Genomic DNA, 27,562 nt, shown 5'->3' with positions numbered 1-27,562 from the left:
AATGCAATGAGCATTTATCTAATTTGTTATTTGCTGGTGCATTTCATTTCCCAGCCAATTCACACTCATAATCAGATGGCAATTAGCGAGGCATGATTCAGTGGGTGCAGACTCTCTCTCTCTCTCTGCGTTCTCATCCAAACACTGCTTCTTTCATGACACCTGCACGCTCAGTACAACAACACAGTCTGGAGAAGTCATTATTTTATTCCAAATAAAATCTTATTTAGTTCATTTGAAACAGCATTTCTAATTCCATCAGCACTCTTTGCAAAATGTAATAAAACTTAATTTTTTCTCCATCACGTTAAAAAAAAGAAATGTTTTCCCTCACAAGGCTTTTTTACAGCTCTGTGGTTTGAGAGATGATAATGATATATCAACACATGGGCCAGCCTCCTCAAACAACTTTGGTTTTGGTATACGAACAAAAACTCACTATGAACATTTAAGAATCTTTAATTCACACTAGTAATAAAATTGCATTACATTTCATAAAATAAATGTTCCAGTTTATATATACAGAGAAAACAGACTGTACATACCCTCCAAGGAAACGTTCCCGAAAGGGGAAAAGAATAAACAAACCCAAAACAAACATCACAAAAACATACAAGCAATACAGTGCTCAGCTAAGCAGGCACAACTGTACATCAAAACTTGTAACTGCTCAGTGTTGGGGTGGGAAGGGGAGGGGCAAAAAGTAGTACATTTACAATAGAGTCCTTATGGACTGATAAAGGGCTATTTAAAAAGTATTGCAGGCAAGCAGACAGACGCTCCTCTTTCCAAGTGCAGCAGAACATCCATGGCATCATGTGTAAGTACGGCGGGCCGAGGGTTCTGGTCGCTGCCACTGGGCCCGGCTATTGAACCTGCGTCTCAAAGCTGCCGTTCAGCTGGCCCTCCTCATAGTCCATCTGACACAGAATCATGTTGTTCTTAAGGAAAAACTTGTCCCCCACACAAAACCTGCCAGCCAGGAAAACACAAAGGCAAAGCATTAATAAAAAGGAGGACAACGTGGGGAGACAAAGGAGATTAGTAGCGGACAATATGACAGTTATTTGTGTTGACGGGCTGATAATGATAGCATTGCTCTAGGAGAAGAATGTGGTTGATTGAGATCAGCCGTTAAAGGCGATGGCCATTGCTGCTCTCTGGGCTTTGATTGTACACGTTTGGCGACGTTGCTTGTTTGCAAATGCCATTGTTCCTTGTGTGTGATTCAAAGGCCTCTCTGATGGTCACTGAAGTTGTGGCTTCAAATACAAGTAGATAAAAAATTTAAAAAACTAATTTCAAAGCATGCGGACAAGAGGACTGGCATCCAATGAAAGCAGTCCCTCCCAGGCTTGGCAAACAAGAAAAGCACCACACCGGTTTCCAAGGAAACCCTGCCACAGGGCGAGCTTTCCATACACCAGTTTGGGTGCCACCTTGTATGAATTTGTCTCTAGATTTCAAGTCAATTGAAGAAAAAAAACACACACCCAAGTAGGCCTTGATTTTTATTTAACTAGGCAAGCTAGTTAAGAACAAACTCTTATTTACAATGACGGCCTACCGGGGAACAGTGGGTTAACTGCCTTGTTCAGGGGCATCCTTTTAAATGGTGGTGCTTATGTACTGTACGACACACAGCTTCATAGACAGAATGAGTGAAGATAAGAACAGCCGTACTGATGGCAGGGCTGCTTATCAGGCTGGGCTACAGTAATGTGTTGGGCAGGAATAGGGCTGGCAGAGGGGCAATGGCTGTGGTATCAGTGAGCCAGTAAAGCCTGGCCCCATGAGTGGCTGCAGCCAGCATTCCCATACCCCAGCCAGGTGCTCACCATGGTTACTGACTCATCCCTGTGGAAGGTTAATGTGCTTGTGCTGTATGGATGGAGAGGGTCACAATACCCCATGATTAGCAGAGTGTTCTCTGTGCTGCACTGTGGTACTGTTATGGGATTGTTGCATTGTATTGTGAGGAGAGTATGTATGGATGTAATAGTGTAGAGCGCAGAAGTGAGGAGAGGTCAGGACCTAGGACGGAGTGAGCAAGGTTTTGGCCCACGTGGGTCACTAAGGTGTCTTAGTTAACATTCCTGGACTGAATAGCATACAGTATTTATAAAATATATATATATAAAAAAACAAAAAACATAATTTTGTCTGTTTAATTCCACTACCCTGTAGTGTGGTAACCAAACTAGTGAGGCATGTTCCTGTAGAGTGGCCTCTTGCTGTGGCTTAAAGTGGACCTTTCAACTAAAGCACTGAGTGTTGTGAGTGTGATCAGCCTTGGCATTGGTCTGGCAGCTGTACCACTTTTGATACATGAGCAAATTTTGTTTCCCTCGAGTTTATAATCCCAGTTGTTTCTGGTCACAAAACAAACTAATGGCAGGGTCAACATAGAAAATAATTAACAGAGTGTTGCTAATGAAATGCAGCACGTGTGTGCTTTCAAAATGGGAAGACAGACAAAAAAAAAATCTGGATTTACACAGACAGTCTGAGTTGAGCTTTGTAAGCTTTTACTGACCCCAAAACAGATCTGTTGCACCTCAAGAGGCAGGTTTTTTGTTAAATGGCTAACTAGTTTGAGTTAATGGCCATTTCAGAACAGCATTACATATTTGAAAAAGGCAATCTCACGACACAGTTGTGAGCTCTCGCTCTCCTTACCTCTGGTTACAAAGCTGACAGGCAAAACAGTCCAAATGGTAAACATTATCTCTGGCTCTCATCACCATTTCAAAGGCTGGGATCAGTTTACTGCAGGCAGCGCAGTTCCCTGTTGTACCAAAGAGCCTGGAAGAGAGAGAGAGAATACAGACAAAGATTAACGTACCTTCCTTAGCCTTCATGCAACAGAGGAGCGAACAAAAAGTAAAAGCCAAGAAAACCCAGAAAGAACAGTGAAAACATCTCATGTAATACACAAATCTATCTTGGCACACACTTGATATTTTTTGTTAATGAGGGCTACAAACCTAGATGTTAATTCTTTGCTAATGATCTAATTAAAATGATCACATGGTTCTAATCCCCTTCTTCAAAGCCTTTCTCCTAGCACATAGAGAAAGCAATGAAAACAGGTCTGAGGCAACCAATTGAACTGTTGAAAGTTATTTTATTTTAAAACCAAAGTACCTAATGAGACTTGCTCCAACCAAAGCCAGCTGGATTTTACACAAGAGGCTAAATTCTATAATGTAGTCAAACATTCAAAAGATTCCTGTTGCAAGGATACTGCCTTGATCCCCCTCTGTTTCATTCAGAGACTGCCTGGGAGAATGGCGGGGAGACCTTGGAGAGGTAACTAGATGTTCGGCAGTACACTGAACAGACGCACAACTCACATTTCACTGTTGTTTGTTTAAGCTTATTAGATAGGAGGCAAACGATGAAGGTCACAAGCAGAGCAAGAGGCACTGGTGTAGATCCTTCTCCTCAAAGCAAAGCAAAGGCAACTCCACTCCAGAGCCTGCAGCCCCTAGTCACATTTTCCAAGCGCCTGCCCTTATGTTTAATTTGAAGATTTTGAATCAGATAGACTTGTACATTCTGCAGGCAGGAAAATGGGACAGTGCCACAGCTTTGTGAGAGGGGATCAGGCAGACAACAGCAGATTGCCACTCTGACAGTATGTTAAACACTTTCCCAAAGTTGTGGGCTCAGACACTCAGAAGTCAAAAGTTGGTATCCCCTCTCCATATTAGTCTCTGTCGGTTGCTCTCCCCTTGTCACAGAAAACATATATCCCTCCAGCAGACCCAGGGTCTAATTAGAGCACACTGCCCCAGAGGAGAGGACTGCTGCTGGTGCCTTAGACTAGGAGAAAGAGAGCGAGACAGAGCTGTTTGGTTCTAATAGATACGAGGTGTTGAACAAAGTCATTGTTAGAACTGGTTACTGTTCCAGTAAAGTGTGTTGATATAGACCTCTGGAACGCTGAGCTTTCCACCCAGACGAGGTGCTGCTGCTCAAACCCACTTGGTAAAATGATTGTCAGGCTTTTAGATTTATTCATGCTATATTAGCGATTTCTTTCCTCTTTAAAAAAAAAAGATGAAAAGGACTCAGTCTTCTGTATTGATTCTGTTATTATCAGCATCAGTTCTAGCTCAAACTAAACCAGACTGTTATCATCTCTGTGGCCTGACTCAGACCTAGTCTGTCCTTCTGTGTGTGTGCTGACCTGCTACTTGACTGGCCCTGTGAATATGGATGCTTTATTATATGCAGTGTTGTATGCATCCCAGGGGACATGTCAGTGATGTAAAGCCATCATGTAGGTTATGTTTCAGTGTTATGGCGGTGTGTCCCTGGGCTCTGTGGTTGATATAGGGACTGCAGCGCACTTTGAGTAATAGATTGAGACGCTGTGCTGACCATTTAGTGGGAGGGCACTGTGGAATAGGGACTACAGAGACCAGCATGCATAGCACTAGGGAGAGCTGGGTGAGAATGAGGATCGCAACACCTTAATGGCGATTCATCATAAAGTAGAGATTTTAGTTATTTTAAGAATGATTACAAATCATAGAATATTTTCTGCTGAATTCCCACGATGCAGTTCCATTTTCTTGTCTGTTAGGATTAAGAAAAGTCAATATCCTCAACTGGTATACAAATTATTTCGACATGAATACAATTTGTCCAGTTAACCCATTGAAGTGCAGTATGAATGCTGCGGAAAATTTGAGGGTAGACTACATTGCCCCTCACTACAGCCAATCCTAGTTTGTTAAGAAGTCATCATTTTTAGGCAGGGTTTAAAGCACAGAAAGGTCCCAGCTTAAAATAGTGGTTAATTTAAGTGGATTAGAGGGTTACAAATACTCATTTGAAAGGTCACTCACAAACTGAGACACATTATATAGCTTCAAAATCCATCCCATTGTAAGATAAAGTGAAACCGGCCATTACCATGGTGAGGCCGTTTAGTGGGACTTTCCAGTGACTTTCCACTTTCATATTCTCTGTCTTAGTGTGAAATGACCTGTCACGGAATATCTATTCAATCCATAGAGTATGATTGTCAAATAATTGAAAAGTTAACTGAAATTTTAAATGATCTTCAACAGAATGCCATAAAAAATAAATGCATATTAACAAAAAGGCAGATTTGAACTGTTCACTGCCAAGATTGAGAAAACACTGCAGCGTTAAGAGAGAAAATAATATAACAGTTTATAATGGAAGTCATTTTCTTTCACTGATGTTCACTGGTTGAAACAAAATGAACTGCCATTAAAGTTAAAGAGCCTCTCCTCCATTGTTCCACTCCTTCAGTTATTGTGTGATTTAGCGTGGATCTGGAGAGACAGGTGTGCTTTCTTTAGCTGTTTGAACTTGCTGCTTCGCTAACTTCAAACTCTCCCCCTGCATGCCGGCATCATCTGCATGTCTTCTGTTTCATTGAGATTGGACTTGAGCTCTTCAAGTCTTCTACTCTGTTCTAAACTCTGAGATTCACCCGCTACATTGACAGTTTGTCCGATTTCATACAAAGGAGAGCTACTGTATTAATGCACGTAAGGCATGTTTTGACCTTCCTCAGCAGTTGTATCTTTGAAGGTGTAAAGCTTCCTATATAGATTTCAATGTTGCCAGAAAATTTGCTATTTTATTATATATATATATATATATATATATATAGAGAGAGAGAGAGAGATGAAGTCGGAAATTAAAACTCATTTTTAACCACTACACAAATTTCTTGTTAACAAACTATAGTTTTGGGAAGTCAGTTAGGACACTTTGTGCATGACAAATAATTTTTCCAACAATTGTTTACAGACAGATTATTTCACTATCACAATTCCAGCGGGGCAGAAGTTTACATACACTAAGTTGACTGTGCCTTTAAACAGCTTGGAAAATTCCAGAAAATGATGTCATGGCTTTAGAAGCTTCTGATAGGCTAATTGACATCATTTGAGTCAATTGGAGGTGTACCTGTGGATGTATTTCAAGGGAGGCACCTTCAAACTCAGTGCCTCTTTGCTTGACATCATGGGAAAAAGCAAAAGAACTCAGCCAAGACCTCAGAAAAAAAATGTAGACCTCCACAAGTCTGATTCATCCTTGGGAGCAATTTCCAAACGTCTGAAGGTATCACGTTCATCTGTACAAACAATAGTACGCGAGTATTAACACCATGGGACCACGCAGCCGTCATACCGCTCAGGAAGGAGACACGTTCTGTCTCCTAGAGATGAACGTACTCTGGTGCGAAAAGTGCAAATCAATCCCAGAACAACAGTAAAGGACCTTGTGAAGATGCTGGAGGAAACAGGTACAATAGTATCTATATCCACAGTAAAACGAGTCCTATATCGACATAACCGCTCAGCAAGGAAGAAGCCACTGATCCAAAACCGCCATAAAAAAGCCAGACTACGGTTTGAAACTGCACATGGGGACAAAGATCGTACTTTTTGGAGAAATGGAACTGTTTGGCCATAATGACCATCGTTATGTTTGGAGGAAAAAGGGGGAGGCTTGCAAGCCGAAGAACACCATCCGAACCGTGAAGCACAGGGGTGGCAGCATCATGTTGTGGGGGTGCTTTGCTGCATTAGGGACTGGTGCACTTCACAAAATAGATGGCATCATGAGGCAGGAAAAGTATGTGGATATATTGAAGCAACATCTCAAGACATCAGTCAGGAAGTTAAAGCTTGGTCGCAAATGGGTCTTCCAAATGGACAATGACCCCAAGCATACTTCCAAAGTTGTGGCAAAATGGCTTAAGGACAACAAAGTCAAGGTATTGGAGTGGCCATCACAAAGCCCTGACCTCAATCCTATAGAAAATGTGGGCAGAACTGAAAAAGTGTGTGCGAGCAAGGAGGTCTACAAACCTGACTCAGTTACACCAGCTCTGTCAGGAGGAATGGGCCAAAATTCACCCAACTTATTGTGGGAAGCTTGTGGAAGGCTACCTGAAACATTTGACCCAAATTAAACAATTTAAAGGTAATGCTACCAAATAGTAATTGAGTGTATGTAAACTTCTGACCCACAGGGAATGTGATGAAAGAAATAAAAGCTGAAAAATTACTATTATTCTGACATTTCACATTCTTAAAATAAAAGTGGTGATCCTAACTGACCTAATACAGGGAATTTGTACTAGGATTAAATGTCAGGAATTGTGAATTCTTGTTTAAATGCATTTGGCTAAGGTGTATATAAAACTTTTGACTTAAACTGTAATATATATATATAAATAAAACATCCCTTTTTCAGGACCCTGTCTTTCAAAGATAATTCGTAAAAATCCAAATAACTCCACAGATCTTCATTGTAAAAGGTTTAAACACTGTTTCCCATGCTTGTTCAATGAACCATAAACAATTAATGAACATGCACCTGTGGAACGGTCGTTAAGACACTAACAGCTTACAGACGGAAGGCAATTAAGGTCAGTTGTGAAAACGTAGGACACTAAAGAGGCCTTTCTACTGACTATGAAAAACACCAAAAGAAAGATGCCCAGGGTCCCTGCTCATCTGTGTGAACGTGCCTTAGGCATGCTGCAAGGAAGCATGAGGACTGCAGATGTGGCCAGGGCAATAAATTGCAATGTTCATACTGTAAGACGCCTAAGAAAGCGCTACAGGGAGACAGGGCGGACAGCTGATCGTCCTCGCAGTGGCAGACCACGTGTAACACCTGCACAGGATCGGTACAGCCGAACATCACACCTGCGGGACAGGTACAGGATGGCAACACCAGGAACGCACAAACTCTCCATCAGTGCTCAGACTGTCCGCAATAGGCTGAGAGGCTGGACTGAGGCCTGTTGTAAGGCAGGTCCTCACCAGACATCACCTGCAACAACGTCGCCTATGGGCACAAACCCATCGTCGCTGGACCAGACAGGACTGGCAAAAAGTGCTCTTCACTGACAAGTCGCGGTTTTGTCTCACCAGGGGTGATGGTCGGATTTGCGTTCATCGCCAAAGGAATGAGCGTTACACCGAGGCCTGTACTCTGGAGCGGGATCGATTTGGAGGTGGAGAGTCCGTTATGGTCTGGGGCGGGGTGTCACAGCATCATCGGACTGAGCTTGTTGTCATTGCAGGCAATCGCAATGCTGTGCGTTACAGGGAAGACATCCTTCCTCATGTGGTACCCTTCCTTTAGGCTCATCCTGACATGTCCCTCCAGCATGACAATGCCACCAGCCATACTGCTCGTTCTGTGCATGATTTCCTGCAAGACAGGAATGTCAGTGTTCTGCCATGGATCTCAATCCCATTGAGCACGTCTGGGACCTGTTGGATCGGAGGGTGAGGGCTAGGGCCATTCCCCCCAGAAATGTCTGGGACCTTGCAGGTGCCTTGGTGGAAGAGGGGGGTAACATCTCACAGCAAGAACTGGCAAATATGGTGCAGTCCATGAGGAGGAGATGCACTGCAGTACTTAATGCAGCTGGTGGCCAGACCAGATACCGACTGTTACTTTTGATTTTGTTCCCCCCCCTCACACTCTTTGTTCAGGGACACATTCAATGTCTGTTAGTCACAGGTCTGTGGAACTTGTTCAGTTTATGTCTCAGTTGTTGAATCTTGTGTAAATATTTGTATTAACATAACATGTTAAGTTTGCTGAAAATAAACGCAGTTGACAGTGAGAGGACGTTTCTTTTTTTGCTGAGTTTATATTTTTTTTCCTCTAAGTCTCTCTCTCCGGTGGGTGGCAGAGAAGTTTGACATACATGAATACATCCACAGAAACTGTCATCAAAACATCTTATTAATATCTACTTCCATTGCAGTGCCATTGGTACTGCATAACTTACAATGTCCATTAGCTTGAAAAAAGTGCTTTTAAAATTTCAATTAAAAGCGCTCTACTTTGATAAGTAGATGACTGATACAGTCCGTTCCCCCTAAAATATTCGTCCGTTAGAAGATAAAATGATGTCAGGCTTGGGGTTTGGCCGATCAAAAGCATGACTGGCTTGTCAACCTTCTTTGGCGAGGTCGCCAGATACTGAGTCCTAGACAAAAATTAAACACCTAATTAATCTATTGTTCTGCGTGATAATGAAAGTGTGGTAAAACTGCTATTAAACCAACCCAGCCTTTTACAACGGAGGGAATAGAATGTCAAGTGGATTCAGAAACTTCTGATCTGAGGTTTTAGAAGACGCTGCTGGCAGGCCAGGCAGGGGAGAGCGGGGGGAAGGGGGGCGTGCACAAGATGTTACCGGTGCTCCTGAGCTCCTGAAGGACGAACACAGACGGAGCTCCTATCATAATTAATGTGCGCATGGCAGGGCTCCAAACCCAGGGAAATAAATAGTGTTTGATCCACCCTGGCTGCATGTCCCTAATGAACTGCAGCTCCATACAGGAGGATTCCACTTCATTAATGGAGGTGAGGGGAAGCGTTCCTCTCTCCGTGCAGGACGGGGGCTCTGTGAGGGGATTACAAGGCCGTATGGAGCCTGCGTCACCTACTTTAAAACTATGAGCTCTAAAACGGTCTCTTCCCTCGCTGCTGCGAAAGGGAACGTTTTTAATTTGTTCCATAATAGAATTCATCTCAAACATCTCCAGCCATTAAGTGGCATGCATTTGTCTCAGGCTGAAGAGCAGACACGTGGGCTGGATTTCATTAGGCCATCAGGATCCAGGCAGAAACACAGAAAGCCCATCTCTCTCCCTTGCTTCCTCCCTCTCATTCTAGCCCCCTCTGCCCCTCATTTTCTTCCCTCTCTCACCTCTCTGCCCTGGTCTTGCTTTGAGTTTGCTTTCTGCAGAGCTGCCTGTCAGGCCAGTTAGCCTCTTCTGGCCTGCGCCATAGGAACACATTTTCATCAGGGAGCTGATGTCTACGATAAGGCCTTCATAATGGGAGGAGAAATCAATCAGATGGAGGGAGAAGCCGGCCCTTTTAAGGGATCATATTTAACCATGTCAAAAGCGCCACTCTTGGCTTAATAATTTTTGCCTTCTCTTGTCATTTGCTCCGTTTATTATGACCTCATCTGCACCATCTGCCCCTTCCGGGGGCAGCAGCAGTCTTAGTGAACCTCTCTCACTGCATCTTAACAGCATTAACTCTTGGTGGGAGCTGATGGATGGTAATGGCTCCTCTCAACGCCCAGCCCCCAAGCCCCTCTCGGTTGGGACCTGCTGGTAGGGCAGGGTGGGAGAGGGAGGGAAAGACAGGGAGAGGCCAGGGGCAGCAAGGTCTCTAGGCTGGCCCCCAGGGGATGGTCTCAGGGATAAATGGTAGGATCTCATTCGGAAGCCCCAGGGTATGCGACTTAACGCCCAGGAAATGATCATGTTTAATTTAGCAAGCAGATGGCAGAGTACAGGGAAAAACATTGAGCCACAGACACTGAGGTTGAAGCTAGCCTGCCTGGAGTCTTCCCAGAACTCAACATGACCCATCTCTACTGTTACTGAAACCAGGTCTGTACCACGAGGGGAGAGTGCTGTGTTCATGTAAACAAGCAACAAAACAATTGAAACATATATATATATATTTTTTTAGCTAAAACAAACAAACATGGAACTGGAAACTTTCCGCTCCGCCTTCCCAAGGCTTCAGATCAGAGCCTCAGGAGAGTCAGCACATGAGCATAATGGGATTCAGGATTAATTGACACACATCTAGTTAGTATCGATATCCTATAATAAGGAACAAACAAGCGCTTGATCTACTAAAACAGCCTGGGAGGAAATGTCTTCTAAAAGCTTGAGAAAAACACTGGTTCACATACAAATGGACCCAAATTAGAGAGTTCTAGTGAGAGGCAGGTTCATAGACATTCATGGTGGCGCTACACTAGCAGTAGTGAGAGAGAGAGAGCACTTTTTAATGACACAGCTCTAGGTGGGGCGCGGCCTTTCTGTTCTGTGAGGGGCGACTGACTGTGGCTTCTCTTACCTCAGGTAGTCCCTGCGACAGAGGATGAGGTTGGCTTTCGTGTAGAGGGTGGAGCCCACCTCCCCCAGGCGACAGTCGCAGCAGGCACATTTCAGACAGTCCTCGTGCCAGTATTTGTCCAGGGCCTTGAGCAGGTAGCGGTCTTTAATCTTGCGATTGCAGCCAGCGCACCCCTTCTGTTTCCCTTTGGGCTGGACGGAGAGCATCGGCACACCTGTAGCGATAAGGAGACAAACGCCGCGGCGTGATTCACTGCCCAGGAACACCAGTGACTTTTCATGTTCTCTTTTTGATAAGGCTGCTGCAGCAGCGTCTGGAGGCAGCAGAGCCTCACGAGAAAGTGCACTGCCTCTCTGCTTCATATGCATTAACATGAACACTCTTCCGTTCAGATAGGCACACAGGTCACATTGGACTACATTCACTCCACTTGCTGCTCCCATGGAAACAGATGTTATATTACACCAGGTAAACCACATACAATGCAACAGGGACATACTACGCAGGCAGGCCTAGTGTTTTTTGAAGCTGTACTCTTAACAGAGTCATATTGCTTACCGTGGTATTTACAGCATGCTGTATATTATGTTAGTCACCTACCATTTCATCAGCGCTCATTGCTCTGAACTGTCCACAGCTGTAAAAGCTTCTCATGGGCTTTGTTTGGTATAGATTAACATTAACCTTTTAAAACGCCTCTGACCACATGAACGCTGCTCGCAGACCCCGGTGAGATATGTTATGGCCTAAGTGCCTCTCAGCGCGCACTCACACAGACACACACCACGCTCGCTCGCTGCATTACAGCCTTTCCTTCTTTTACACTTATCTGTACTCATGTGTCAGCAACGAGCGAGCCTGAGTAACTAAACCCGCAAATTGCCCCGCTGTCACGCAGGTCCCCTTTAAGTGCGCCTCTTAGCCTCCTAAAGGACAAATAAAGTCCATTTAATAACTGCACTAAACACTAATAGTCTATGTGTGGTTGACATTTGTGTTTGGACTAAAAGCCCCCCTCAGGCCACTGCTGGTACAGAGGCAGTGGCAGGCAGCACCCCTCCGTAGCACTAACAGGTCTGCCACAGCTGAAAGCACAGGACAACAGCTCTTAAGACACTCTCTCACACACTGAGCTATTGATCTGTCTAATAGAACACACGACGGCCACCGCTCGCCTCTCTGCTTTCAAAACACATTTCTCTCAAAACCGGACGCAGCCTGCGTCACAGGGAGGGAGGACGGCCATCGCTTTGTATGTGGGTGCCAATAAAACGGCAAATGCCCAATGGTTTAAAGACATGGTATGCTGGGAGGCTTTCTTTGAATTTCATAGCTTTTAAATAACTTCAGTACATTTTCTAGATGTTTTGTCTTTATCTTCGGAGGTGTGATCTGTTGTTGAGATGTTGTGTTCTAGTAAAGGCAGTTGCTATTGACCTACAGTATATTTGTCAGAGATGGCAGTTACAGGAGAGTAGTGCTCCAATGTGTGTGTTGATGTCCTCTGTAGTTGTGTTTGGATGTCAGTGGTGTTGGGCAGCCACCCTGTAGTTTCACTGGAACCATAGTAGTTATTTCCATGATAAACAGAGCCTCTGCTAGTAGCTAGGCAGTGTATCACCCAATGCCCCTGATTCTCCTCTCTGAGCATGTCGTTTTTTCCCCGCACAAAAACCTCAGCACTTTGTCAAAGTACTTTGTTCTGCTGAATACCAAAGCACATGTTCCTGTCTCTCTTCCTCTCTGTCACACACACCCCTTATTGGATCCAGATTTGTTCAGCAATTTCTGACCATCAGTAATACTGTGAATGTAATATAATTAGCATCTCCCCTTTTAAAATAAGGGAAAGGGAGAGGGTGAGCTTGTTAGTTAAATTGATGGCTTTGGTTTGTATGTGAATAAGAGCTCTGGTGGTATTCAGCCTTCGTCCCATTTCTTTATCACAAGTGGAAAGCGGAGGCTAATTGGTCCAGCGCTGGTGATGGGAACCATCAATTAGTGTTCTGCCTACCCTCCAGCTCCCTCGCCTCCTCCCTCCCAAAATCGGGCCCCTAGAAGCTGGCGCATTAGGATCACAAAGCCCGCTATAAATACCAATGTTGAGTGTAAATGAAGCTAAAAAGCTTCAAATTGAAGCCACACTAGCTAAGGGTGGTCTGTTCTACCTGCATCTCATGGCTTGTTAGAGGAGCTCTATGCACGTATGCCAACAGTGCTCGCCTGTCAGCCTTCCACACAACTAAAAACAGTCTTAATGAGGAGAGAGTGCTGTGTGCGCGCTCGTGTGTGGTTTGTGCATGCGCATAGCAAAAAAAATAAATAATCAGGTTTCCTCAATTCCCTCAGGGATCATACAAAAATCTTTAATTTGCCTTTTATGACAGCTAATTAGTTATTCTACTCAAAATCTTTACTTTAAATAAGAGAACTAATTATACACAAAGGTCGTTCCCCACCTCCAGAGAACCACTCATAATTGGTTTAGACCACCGCCCCCCCACATACCATCTACCCACCCTGTTACATAACATGTGTGTTTTACATCAACTCTGCAAAGGAGGGGGCTTTACCCCGTCTATGGAATGACTCTACAGCACGTCCCCTGTTCCGGCCTCTTTGGAGCTCTCCCTATGTTGAAACATCCTAAACATCAATGTGGCAATGTTCTATTCCCTAACCCAGATTTGAAACTGCAGTGAGTCGGACACTCCTCCCCACCACCATGTACACAGTGCTCCCTCTATGGGCCTGAGAGTGATGCCTGAACAGAGGAAAAGTCTCAGATACATGAGGAAGCCAGGATGCTTACTGCACAGATCCTGCTGTCTCAGGGAAGAAACACATGCTTGATGTCATCTACCAAAACAGCCTGTGGAAAATTGCCTCAGAAAACTCCAGTAGTAGCTACACTGCATGTAGCATTTCCTAAACAAAGAGTAGTGACAGAATAAATGAATGTATAAAACAAATGTCATGTCAATTTCCTTAATACCAGGAGAATAGTTTTTTTGCACCTGTCACCACACTTAGTACCATGTGAAATCCCTGAGTGGAACAGCGCCTTCCCAACCTGCCGCCTCTCCGAGAACAAAAAGTTACATTATAAAAGGAAACGGCAGCAGCCGAAGAGGCAGCCTCCACTTAATCCAATCCATTTAACAGATCCAAGTGCCACTGACCTTCCCATGTCGTTTGGTGTCCCAAAAAACACCTTGCTAGACCATGACTCATATTCCAACAGGGAATGCATTGGTCTTTTAAAGAGGGAGCTCTCGCCTTGCCAAATATTTTCCCTGAGAAAGAAATTCATTTGCCATTAATACTTGGTGTAAGGGCTGTCATCTCAGTCTTTTTCCACCCCTCTTCTTTTTTAAAGACCTTATCTCTTAACAATATGTACAGTTATGTTTTTTTCCTTCATTGAAACGGTCAGACCATGTACTTTCCATTATAGAGATAGCATCCGATTTCTATGTAAGCCCATTTCAAGATCAGTTTTTACCGCTATCTAAAAATAAAATCTGTGGTAACTCTTTTGATGTATTTAACGTTTTAAAAGGAAAATAAGCTGTTCGGTGCACTCAAGGAAACGTTTTAAAGCATTGAAATGCAATTATCACATCTGCATGGCACATCCTCAGATTAGACAAGGAGTGATGGAGAGAGAAAGAGGGAATGATTTGCCCTCCGATCCCCTTTTCTCCTTCTATCATACATCTGGTTGCATGCTAATCTGTTAAATAAGCACGTCTGAATAGAAATGTGCTGCGTACCTTACATCACTACCTGGTGGGTGAGGTCACTCTCTGGAATTAAATACATTTGATCAATTAGGTGGAGTGACACCTTGATGTGACGCAGGCTCCCTAGGTTCCTGCGGAGGGAAGGGGGTAGAATAGCATCACTCAGGCAGCAGTTTGCCTCTGGGGAGGCTGGGCTGAGTGGACCTCATCTCTGGGGCCCGTATAATTACTGCTCTCAGCTCACTGCAGTAAATAAGAGACTGGTAACCGCAATGACAGACGCTGAGAGATGCCCCGAGAAATTACATGCTACATTACTAACAACTGCATTCAACTGAAAACAGTGTTCATCATCTCCTCTGTGACTCACTGACTCCTGCAGAAGACATCAGACAGACACACATTAAATCAGGCACTATGAATCTATACACTGATTCGTTTAAGCATTGCTCAATAGGGATATGATAGGCTTTAGAAACCACCTAACAGATCAACTCTATGGGAAAATGAACCATGCTCTCTTGGACAGCATTTCAATTCAGTCATTATAATCTAGTGTTTATTACTAGGCATTTCTTTCTACTATGTTGAGTGGGAACAATTAAATCCTAGATTCTGGGTTGGTAAAAGCAATGTTCAGTCCTGTTGGTGTAGCCTAACCATTTGAGCTCCTTAACCAGTGGTGGCGTTGCTCAAGTAGAATTTCCGGTGAATATTGCAGTGGCTTGGAAGAGGCTGAAGCTGTAAACCCAGGCTTTTGTGTTCCCTCTCACTGTAAACGCTGTGGCCATGGCAATCCAGAATAGAATGTTGTCCCAGACAGGGCCGAGGCAGCCGCCATGGAGGTTAATGGGGATCTCAGGCAGATGTCCTGCCATTGTCTGCATGAATCAGCCCCTTTCAATCAGCTCACATCATTACTGTAATTGAGCCTGTAGACACCAATTCTCCTCTATTGCCAAGACAAAACACAAGACATCTGGTCATAATATCAGCTGGAATATAGGCCAGCTGAAAGGAGACAAATGAGTGCATTTAAAATGATAAGCATAATCAAGACTTTGTAGGATTCATATTTCCCTCCGCAGTTGGAGCATATCGCTCCAAGACAGAATAAACACATGCAGTAGTCGTTCACAGGCCAATGCAGTCAATGACACGATTTTATATTCAGCATGTTTTAGACTAGTCCTGTGGGTTCTGTCTGGGTGTGATCTCTTACAGTATACTACAGTACAGCCACATTTCCAGACGGTTGTGTTATGAATGCTTGGGTCTGTGAGAAGTGCTTGCTGGGCTTGCATGCTCTGATGACATAATTAACAGCCCCGGTAAGTGGGGTAGAGCAGGGCCTTGTGCCGATGAGGGGACTGTTCATTAACGAGATGCACACTGGCAAACTTTGCAGCGGCTAATAAGCCCCGGTGAAACTGAGCCTAGTCGTCCCTTGCATTGACCCTGGCCCTGCCCGGGATAAGGGAGAGTTTTGTCTCCTGAAATAATTGCTCTTTTCACGTTACAAGTGTCCTGACCCCCGTGGTCGGCAGCCACTTTCCCCACCATAATTACTCCTGATCCGCTCCAAATGAGGCGACCGCATTAGGGCTGCAATAACACTGGCCTGGCTTCAAGCGCGGCGTAGGGAGTCTCAGTAGAGTGGCCTGGAACAGGGCTGCCTTTTCTCCAGGCCGCCGGTCAATTCCATCACGTCAGAGGTGCATTTCTTACACTTGAAGTCAGCATGGGCCCTTTTCTGTGTAGGCAGGGATGCTTACAGCACGATTTGTTAGCTCCTGGTGGCCCCAACTCACTGTGGTTTGGCTGCAGAAACAATCCCAATTAACAGATAACTTCATTAGGGTGTTTTTTCCACACTTTCACCCCCTATTATTTTAAATGTATTCACATGGGGTTAATTAAAAGAAATGTATCAGAGATATGCAACAGCTTTCTAATTATATTCATTACTGCTTATTTTGAGATGAGAAACCGGCAGGGTTTCCAAGTTATTACAGAAGGCAACTTGTTCCAACACTTGGTTGTTCGCAAGCATGGTGAGATTACAGCTTTGGAAGGTGAGCTGTCGACAGCCCTCACACAAAAGAGAGCGAGAATAAAATGGAGAAACGCCCATCACTCCTAACCCTCGTTATGCAGGGTTAGCTCCAAGAACTTCTGAAGAAGAAAGATCAGGAGAACAATCTGAGGCTTGGAGAGTGAGGAGGGGGAGGTGTCTGACCTTGTATCCAGCCAATCAACTGTTAATAGGCCGGTTCTGTTGAGGGCCTGCAGTGTCAGTTTGTTTTTAGTGCTTAGTTAGGCTAGCTCTCTGAGCCTGCTGCTAATTCAACCTCTAGAAGCTACCTTGATAGGCAACCTCTTAAAAAGGTGGCAGGTAGCCTAGTGGTTAAGAATGTTGGACCAGTAACTGAAAGGTCGCTGGTTTGAATCCCCAAGCCGGCAAGGTGGAAAAATCTATCGTTCTGCCCTTGAGCAAGGCAGTTAACCCCCAACAACTGATCCCCGGGCGCTGATGACATGGCTGTTGATTAAGGCAGCCCGCTCACACCTCTCTAATTCAGAGAGGTTAAATGCGGAAGACACATTTTGTTTGAATGCATTCAGTTGTGCAACTGACTCGGTATCCCCCTTTCCCCTATTAGCCTGCTGCTAAATCAACCTCTTTTAGCATGCTAACTCACCCTCTGTTAGGCTAGTTCTCTGAATCTGCTAACTCAATGTCTGTTAACTGAGCCTCTTTCAGGCTAGCTCTGAGCCATCTCCCTCACCACAGTTCCATTAGGGTGACTGCCAGCGAAGCTGTCAATAACCCGGATGATGAATGCATCTTCATATGTGAATTCAATTCATTTTTTCACCGATTGCATTAGCATTTGAATAAGGCGATAAATCCATCTATTCTCCAACCAGATCTTTTCAGAGTTTGATAAAGGGGACAATCGTATCTGCCACTTCATGATTCCTGGCAAAATGTAACCATTAGCACTGTCACAGATGCTTTCCGCCATCCGGCACGGAATAATGCCCAAACACATTTTAGCCCACATTAAAAATGCATTCAGGAGGCATAAATGTAGCCTCTAAAGTTTGTATCACTCCCAAGGTCAGGAAGTGATGTATGAAATCCCCACTCCCCTGCAATTACAGCACACTTATTATTTCGAAGGATATGCCAGGAGACAGGTGTGCCATTCAGGGTCCGCGGTGAATCGAAAACTGAGGGGGGGGAAAAAAAACACACTGTGGTGAGCCATGTGGGGCGTTTAATGTTGAATAATGAGAATACGCCACAGGGGGCAGTTGTTTGGGGGAACAGGCCTCCAACGTCATTTAGGCAGCACTCTCTCCTACACCATGGCTCTGTCTCCTTATGGGGTCAATAATGTGCCAGGTTAGATGTACGGCAGGAGTGTAGTGCCTCAAAGGCCCCGGGATTGTAAGGGGAACCAAGCCAGGGTGGTCGCCATTGACAGTTCACACACTGATGATAGGGTTTGCATTAGGCAGGGCCCTTGACCTACTGCGGTGGTGTGTTTGCAGGCTAGGAATACTGTAGGAGTTATTGATATTAGCTTCTCCAGATGTCTTTATAATAGCCAATGTTGTTTCATCACAGTCGACGTCTTAGATGTGTTACGCCTGCCATTCTGGTCTTTATTCTTCAATGCCATTTTTAAAACCCTAGCACAACTCTTGAGTTAAATTAAATGGCTACTCCATTATTGGGTTGTCTAGTCCAGGGGAATCTGTAACATGTTGGTGTTACGGGGACAGAAAAACCTTGCCTGCAAGAGAGGATGGGTGTGTGCGCGAGCATGCTTGTGTGCATCCGTTATGTCTGTGCATATGTGTGTATCCGTGTATGTGTGTACGGGAATAGACGCAGGGGGTTATTATGTTCCACACTCAGTTACCAATTTCAATTAAAACCGACCACAATAGTAAGTGTGCATGGATCTCAGCTGCCACTCGCGTCTAATGGATCAAACTGTGGTTGTGTAGGCAAACTCATTGTCAGCAATGATTAAATCCTCAACTTCAATACCCGCTGCCCAATCTCCCCGCTTTCAGGAGGGGAAAATAAACCTGCAATCACAGCCTTTAATTAGTTATTCAACATTTGATTTATTGAAGGTCAACCAATCGGAGATTGTTGGTTCTCAGCAAGCACTCTATGCTGTTTGCTATTTGTCTCTGTTGTGTTTTAAGTAGCATTGCCCTCCATTTCTATGTAGACTGGTGTACTGTAGAGTTTATGTCTCTGAAGTGCTTGACCTGAATCCATTTGTGACATATTGTTTTGGCCAACAATAGTCACTTACAGGCTTTACATTTAAAATGATTAATATCAGACTTTATTTGAGAGTACTTGAAAGTGAAAAAGCTTTAGTTGCCTGAACAGAAAATAAAAGGATATCTGTCTTTAAGATCTTAAGTACTTCTGTTGGAAGTGGTTGTTCTTTAGCCTGTCCTCTACTCACTGCATCCCTCCTCCTTATCCTTCAGAATTTACCTAAAATGTGAGGCAGCCAAAAGTGCTGAGCATCTTTCATTATGAAAATGGTATCAGTACAGCAACACCTTTAAAGGAGCACGTCTGAAGGGTTACCGTTTTCAGAAGCTAAAATGTCCCAAAACATTAAAGCACCTCCCTCATCAGAATGGCAAATTGAACTCACATCCTCAACTGAGAAGCAGTACCTGAGCCATAATTGAGTCACCACACACACACAACCCAGGGTTCAATAATCCCTAGCAGCTTCCTAAGAAAACGGAGATCTCCCTGGAAGAGAGAAATACAGTTGAGTTAATGAAAGCCGCCAAAGGCCTCCACCCCTACTGAGCAACACACACGCCAAGTAAACAACATGAACCAATACGTATCATGGGACTATTTCAGGAGGGATTATACAAGGTCTTGCAGTTAATAGGCATAACGGCAGATCAATTTGTTTCCAAATGGAAACGTGCATGCACAAACAGACTGGTACAATTATGCCGCAGTATTCAATTCCCACATGAATTATTCTTTACAGCAATCACTAGCTCATTTAAACATTCAACAAAACAGCATTCCTTTTGTATGTCTATATATCTTTCAAATCCTATTTTGGACCTTTTTTCACTGCATTGTGAACTAACAACCTGTTACTGTAAAGTCCAAGGAGAGAGAGTGGTTGTTGCAGTGACAAGACAACATTTACCAGTAAATGTAACACACAAAACCAATGTACTGGTAACATATCACAAGCTTCACGATCAAACTCTTTTAGAGACAAATTTAAACGTAGAGAACAAGATCATATCGGCGCTGTCTTTTCAAAGTTAAATAGTGCCTGAAATGAACACTGCAGAATGACCAAGTGAAACCAGAGAGAGGATGGGAAGGGAGACGAGGCAAATAGGTCAATAAATACATGTGAGAAGAGCTGTAATGTCATGGAGAAGAGTGTAACAACCGGCTTTAGCATGGCAGAGAGATGTGTGTTTTCGTAATGAAGTATGTATGCGTCTCAATGACCGTGTGTATCTGTGCAAGAGCAGTCCACCTCAGACAAGGCAGCTCAGCCTTGCAGTGAGTGAGTGATTCCTGCTATAACCAGACGAGTCAGGAGAATAGTATATACTTTTAAGACCAGAGAAAGTCAATTAAAAACCACCAACTGTAAAATCATCAATATGGAACTGTATAGCCTCTCAGTAGAGCATACACAGTATGTACTATTAGGCTCCTGCTGCAGGGCTACTTGAGACACCATCACAGAGATTTCAAAAGACCACAATGTGAAGCAGAATAACACTACTTGTGTATGAATCAAAGGTCAGTAAGCATGTATGACTGGGGCATTACCTCTGTCTGAACACTGAGCGTGTCTGCATTACCTCTGTCTTAGAATTAGGATTTACAATCCTAGAATGGACAGTAACTTTATGATTTTTTATTTAACCAGGTAGGCCAGTTGAGAACAAGTTCTCATTTACAACTGCAACCTGGCTAAGATAGAGCAAAGCGACACAAACAATACAGAGTTACACATGGGATAAACAAACGTACAGTCAATAACACAATATAAAAGTCTACATACAGTGTGTGCAAATGTAGTAAGAATGGGATAAAGGTCAAACATTTTGGTAAGGGAATTGGTCAACCATGGTTTGCCAGCGCTGTGATAAGATGGTGTAAAATAATGAATTTGAAGAATTTATCTGCACTGTACGTTTGTTAGCTAGCAAGCCAGCCAGTTTTAGAGGAATGATTCCTTACATTTCTCAAATTAACTGCCATTATGCCAACATTCCATTCAAACAATGCAGTCCATCCACAGCCATACACTGGTTGAAATCAGTTGATGGGACTTAGACAAGATGTAAATGCAACAAGTACTGATATTGTATCATATAATAACCTTCACAGCTATCCAAGAAAACTAAAAAGAGACATTTATGGTCTGTTTACATTTACACTTGTGTGCAAAACATTAGGAACACATGCTTTTTCCATGAAGGCCATCAGACTGTTAAACAGCCACCACTAACATTGAGTGGCTGCTGCCAACATACTGACTCAACTCCAGCTCACTATTATAATAGAAATTGATTAAAAAAAAATATCACTAGCCACTTTAAACCATGCCACTTAATATAATGTATATGTATATACTGTACTCTATATCATCTACTGCATCTTGCCATCTTTATGTAATACATGTATCACTAGCCACTTTAAACTATGCACTTTTATGTTTACATACCCTACATTACTCATCTCATATGTATATACCCTACATTACTCATCTCATATGTATATACTGTACTCGATACCATCTACTGCATCTTGTCTATGCCGTTCTGTACCATCACTCATTCATATATCTTTATGTACATATTCTTTATCCCTTTACACTTGTCTGTATAAGGTAGTAGTTGTGGAATTGTTAGGTTAGATTACTCGTTGGTTATTACTGCATTGTCGGAACTAGAAGCACAAGCATTTCGCTACACTCGCATTAACATCTGCTAACCATGTGTATGTGACAAATAAAATTTGATTTGATTTTGAAAGACTGACAAGGTGAATCCAGGTGAAAGTTATGATCCCTTATTGATGTCACCTGTTAAATCCACTTCAATCAGTGTAGATGAAGGGGAGGAGACAGATTAAAGAAGGATTTTTAAGACAATTGAGACATGGATTGTGTATGTGTGCCATTCAGGGGCGACAGGGCAAGAAAAGATTTAAGTGCCTTTGGTAGGTGCCAGGCGCACCAGTTTGAGTGTCAAGAACTGCAACGCTGCCGTTTTTTTTTTACCGCTCAACAGTTTCCTGTGTGTATCAAGAATATCCACCACCCAGAGGATATCCAGCCAACTTGACACAACTGTGGGAAGCATTGAGTCATAGGCCAGCATCCCAGTGGAATGCTTTCACACCTTGTAGAGTCCATGCCCTGACAAACTGAGGCTGTTCTGAGGGCAAAAGGACATGCAATGCAATACTAGGAAGGTGTTCCTAATGTTTTGTACACTGTATTTTAGATGTTATTTATACAGAAATGTGTATTAAAACCAATATAAACTTCGTAATTATTACAATAATTCCATTACACAACTTCTGATACATCACAGCTTACTTTAATTTTCCTGCATAAGTAAAATCTGGATTATGCGTCTACTGGCATTCTTTCCAATTAAGACTGGTTTGGATTTCTCCCAGATCAATATGGCTGCCATTTTCACCTCGTTTTGGAACTTTGGGGGTTTATGACATCGAGATCCTATTAAAATTACTAGAAGGGCTATGTCTGAATGCTGAGCATGTCTGCATTCATCTCAAGACTCAAGGTGAGAAATAAGGTTGTTTTGAGATGTCATAAAAGTTGGTCTAAAATAATCATTCATCTAAAAAGGTTTTCTGTGTAACGTTGGAGTGATGGATTAGGCATCCTTGGAGCTTTAGAGAATTCCGTGTTCACCGACATCGTTTTGCACCCCCCTCCACCACGCACTATTTTGAATAAAACAGAGGTGGATGTTGCAAAGTGCAGGTTGAGAAGAATTTCTAACGACAACAGAAACATAGACATTGTCACTCTTTCTTCCATGATGCATAGGGAAAATGGATCTTAGTTGTGAGAAGTTGTAATATAACGTGAGAGCATGTGGCCTCTGGATATGATAAAAGGATGCTCGAAGAGCTCAGGAGTGCATCATTGAGTTAGTGTGCCTCTCTGATGAGAGCAGCCATTTGCACCAGAGGAAGGTGGGTACACTAGTATCTTGCTTACATGTGTCTTTCAGTCCCCATTCAGCCCTTTGAGCTCCACTGAAATTATGGGAAAGAACATGCATCTTCTGCAGTCACTGATGTGAAACAAGTCTGATAGGGATCTGGTTTGGGGTGGGAGACATCATTGGGTCTGGTGAGAACTGTGTGTATGCAAGATCATAGTAGATCACACTGAATCAAGCACTCACTGTTTAAAATGGTGAAATTAAATTTACTGACATCAAATTCAGCATGTTGGAAGTTAATATTTTTGTTGAAGTGTCCTGTTGCATATTGAACAGATAGAGAGAACAGTTATGGCAGTATAGGAGTGTATGCATAGAGCGTAGAGGGCACAAGTAGTGAGTGAGAGGTGTGAATGTGTGGTATGTTTTCCATGCCTACGTCACATTGGAGTTAATACATTGTAATTGAGTTATAACTGTTGTATGAATGATATCCCTTTGTAAACTGTACATGGCCTGTTTGTCCATATGAGACATTGCAAAACATGTCTTCTTTAGTGATAATAACGAATCATTCAGGTTTACAATAGTAGAATGGCAAGACATATTTGACCAAGCAAGGTTTATCAGACAGTTGTCCACTGATACGTCAGTGATATCCCCACTGGACTGGGAAGGTATTCAAGTGAAAGAGAAGAGATGTGTTCCAATAAGGAAGCAGGTGGCATGATAAACCATCTTAATAACTAGATGTGACCACACAATATGAAATGTTGAAATAACTTGTAACATTGTTCAGAGCCCAGGGCAAAGGATACCAATGCAATTTCAATATTTGAAATTGGCAAGTATAATTTAGAGTAAGAACAAGCCAATAAGCTGAAGAAATAGCAAATACAAGAGAGAAAATTACATTCCTGCGGAGAAAAAGTGAAACGACTTAAGAAATGTATGAAAGTAATCTCCAACTGGAAATTAGAAATCAAACCGCAGAAAGGGAATAACAGAAAATAACTGTCCACTTTCTAAATCAATATGACATAGCTACAAGACAGAATTACCATGGTAACTCCGGTAAAGAATGAAGCAATTCTTATTATTTCGAAATAAAAATCGGAGCCTGAAGCCCAAGTTTTATTACAGTAGCCGACAGATCACGTCTCTGTATTCATTTGAAAAACATTGCTTTATGAATGTACACATTTCATTGGACAGGCTTCTCACGGGGTCGTAAATTAAAGTGCAAAGGTAACCAAGAATTTATCATCAGGTTTTAGGATTGGAGGTTCTCTTCAGCCCGGGTTCTTAGAAAGCCCAGTGGTGCGAATGATCAGCCAAAGACATGTCGACAATGAGGACCCAATTATTTCTGCTGCAGCTGATAGTTCCTAATACCTTGAAGGAAATAAATGGCTGAATTGCTTTTTTCCACTAGAATTAGAAGTCAATTGGAAACTTTATATTAGAGGGCAAAAATAAAATGTTCACCTGGAATATTTGGGGAAGGTGGTGCCATTCATTTCTAGAGATGTGGTGCTTCCACACTGCACATCTTCAGAATACCAGATGTACTATATTTTCAGACTGGGTTAATCTGTCAATACAGTTTTATGGGGAGGGGGGGTATAGTTAGCTAGGAATAGAATGTCTGAGGTGGACAGAAAGCCTAGTTGATATTCATGACCCACTTGGTATAGCACTACATGTTAGTGATACGAGCAGGTGGTTCCAGTCCACCATCACTGTTTTCACATTTAATGCCAACACACACAGCTCATACATGGGGAAATGGTAAAGACCTTTAATCCAATCAATTCCATTACAACTCCAAGTAACCAGTTATTACACTGGAGCTGGAAGTCAATGTGAAGTTGAGCCTTGTAGTAGGTCAAAACATGAATGTAAAATGTGTGAGTGTTTAAAAATAGGTGGAGAGGGAATTGATTTGTATCCTACTTTCTCAAAAGAGATTTGAAAAGTTGGAAACAAGATTAGCTTTTCTCTAGAAGAGAGAGAGCTGTCTGGTTATTTCCCTAGATCGTTGTGCGGCATCAGACCTCCTAGAGACTTCACACATATTCACAAGTTCAGCACTGTTAAAGCCAAAGTGTTTCAATAAAACTTAGGCTGTCAGACTCAACATAGCTCTTCTTTTTTCCCTAAGAAAAAATGCCCTCATGAGAAGAAGTTTCCAACTTATGTGATTCAAGGCAGAAAACAAGATCTTAAAGCTGCATGGTGGTCTTATCACATTACTGTAGGCTAATATATGCAGAATTTAAGAAGTATGCTGAACTGCCAAGTAGCCCACACACACACACAGTAGGCTAAATGGCTTTATGCTTAGTATGGACACTGTAAAATGCAGGCAATGTCGCTGAGCCAATGGATCACTAACAGCCTGCTCTAGCTATTGGAAAGCACAGATCCAAGCAGCTCTTTCTCTCCCCATCCCTGCTAAAATGCCAGCGCAGTTTGTCGGCCCCAGCAAGCAAAGGGTGAAGCTTTTAGGCAATGAGCAGCAGGTGATCTCAGCTTTTCTGCAAGTCCTAATGCTCCTAAAAGCCACTCTCCCTGGTTCTGTAATTGGGCATCAGTAGTTAATGTAGTATTGACTGCATTACATGCTCCTGTGCATCCTTTCCCACTAATGCCATTTGCATCACCTTGTACATTTACCATATTGCTTAGCCAATAGTTGTTAAAAGCATCTGAATCATATTGGGAACTTTTAGTAAGACAGACATCTAAAGGAGACAATTTACAGTTGAGTTAATCTGGGTACATTAGCACAACATGGATTCAGCTAGACAGACCAATTTATGTTTCTACTGCAATCCCTTTATTGGTTTTTAGATGGGTAAGTGAAAGGATGCTCAGCTAAGAGATATGAAATATCAATTTTCAAACATAAATAATGGTTCACAATTGCAAGCCATTACTTTTGGGGGGAAAGCCTCTGGCTAAAACCAAATGTGTGATGACAGTATTCTCTGAAATATGACAAGAATAACCTATTTTAGGTCCTAGAAGGCTGTGAGAGAAGGTATTAAGTAGCCTACCTATTAAGAATACAGACCTCACCATAGATCAGCTACACAAGTGATAGAAAAAACTACTTTGGATAGCACTTCTACACAAACTGATAACAGAAGTTAAGTGATCCAGTTTCACAACAGTTTCTTCCAAGTTTGAGGTTTTTGGTTAGCTTTATCTTTTTGTATGCATTGTATGAAATATGCTACTAAATATCACCTTACACACAAAATAGGACGCCAAGAGAGACAGGTTTGCTCTAAAGTAAAAATGTATGGGATTACTTGCTCATTAACCTACATAGCCTATTTCAAAATAGACAGGTATTGCATTAGGAAAGGAAACTGCCATCCCTATTGCATGGTGCTATCCAAAATTTGCAATCAAGTTAAAAGCACTCGAATTGCATCTCCCATCCTGTGCTGATGTCAAAGAGCTGCTTCGGTAACTTCAGAGGATGCGAGGACCACTTTAGGCAGAGGGAAAGTGGTACCATGTTTTACAGCCGCGTTGTGTTGCTAAGGTTGCAATGCCCATCATGTGAACAGTCATCACATAAAGCTCCAAATTGCAGAAGACATGTAGTCTTTGAGAAATAAAATAGGCGTATGTGTATCTATGTGAGTGCTGAGAACTTAAAATGGATATTGAAGTAAAATAGCAAGGTTCTTCACGACAAAAAAAACGCTAATAATTATCACCGGGTATCCAAATAAGTCTACTAGACGTGTCTTTCGTAGACGGGGAATGTGGGTTAACTTATATCCTGAGGTAGGCTAGGTTATCTACCTAGTACAAAAACAAACACTGTTCCAATGTGACATCCAGCTGAAATAACGTTACCCATCGTCGGGGGTGTTACTCACTCTCTTCCTTGTCCAACACCATCGTTCTGAGGAACGAGGAGTCCGGCTCCAGACGATCCGTTCTCGGCTCCAGCAGGCTTCACCAGTCGGTGTGCACAAGGCTTCTCTTAGAAATGAGCTTTGAAACAGCGACCGAATCGTCTTTATGTGTTCAGCAAGCTGAAAATTCACGAACGCTTGGCTTGTATCTGCGTTAGTAACGGAAACCTTTGTAACATGAACGCGGTTTTGAATGTTATTCTAGGCAATTGATAATATAATGTATCGTGAAAGAAAATGCCCGCGCTCAGTTTGTTCTTGCTAAACACAGAAAATTGCCTCTCCGGACTAAACTGCAATTTACACCCGTAAAACAATGTTGGTTGGTCTTCGTAAATTCCATACGCAAACAAAGAATGGAAAGCAGTAAAATCTACTGAATCTAACTGTACTCGTATCAAACGCTTAGACTAGACGACAGAGCCCTCCGCGCTGTGAAATTCTCTCCCCGTTCTCATTTGCTCCGAAACTGTAACTATATTCAAGAAATCCAATTCCAGACCTGACAACTGCTAAAAGCATACTCACACTGCCTTTCTCTCCAATTTATGTGCTGCGCCCGCTCCTGCTACGGAATAAGTGCGCGCAGTTCCCAGAGACCCTCAGATTCCCCTGTTAATTAAATCAATTCATTATGCTCAGATCTGATTAGCAGCCCTTCCCCCCTCTTTGAATCAATTATTCAATACACAAACATAATTGCTT

General features: G+C 42.8%; 1 protein-coding gene across 1 annotated transcript; it reads right to left on the bottom strand.

The window, feature by feature from the left end:
* Nucleotides 1–443: 443 nt before the first annotated feature.
* On the bottom strand, nt 444–27,176 carry lmo1 (LIM domain only 1). The gene is made up of 4 exons (XM_038969797.1): nt 26,819–27,176; nt 10,918–11,131; nt 2,680–2,805; nt 444–972 (listed from the first exon to the last, which is right to left on the bottom strand). The coding sequence occupies exons 1-4, from the start codon at nt 26,838–26,840 to the stop codon at nt 867–869; spliced, it is 468 nt and encodes a 155-aa protein (XP_038825725.1). The 5' UTR covers nt 26,841–27,176; the 3' UTR covers nt 444–866.
* Nucleotides 27,177–27,562: the final 386 nt, after the last annotated feature.

This window comes from Salvelinus namaycush, chromosome 30 (genome assembly GCF_016432855.1).
Source record: "Salvelinus namaycush isolate Seneca chromosome 30, SaNama_1.0, whole genome shotgun sequence".
NCBI lineage: Eukaryota > Metazoa > Chordata > Actinopteri > Salmoniformes > Salmonidae > Salvelinus > Salvelinus namaycush.
The sequence above is the reverse complement of the archived record's forward strand: the minus strand, read 5'-3'. Positions and strand labels throughout refer to the sequence as shown.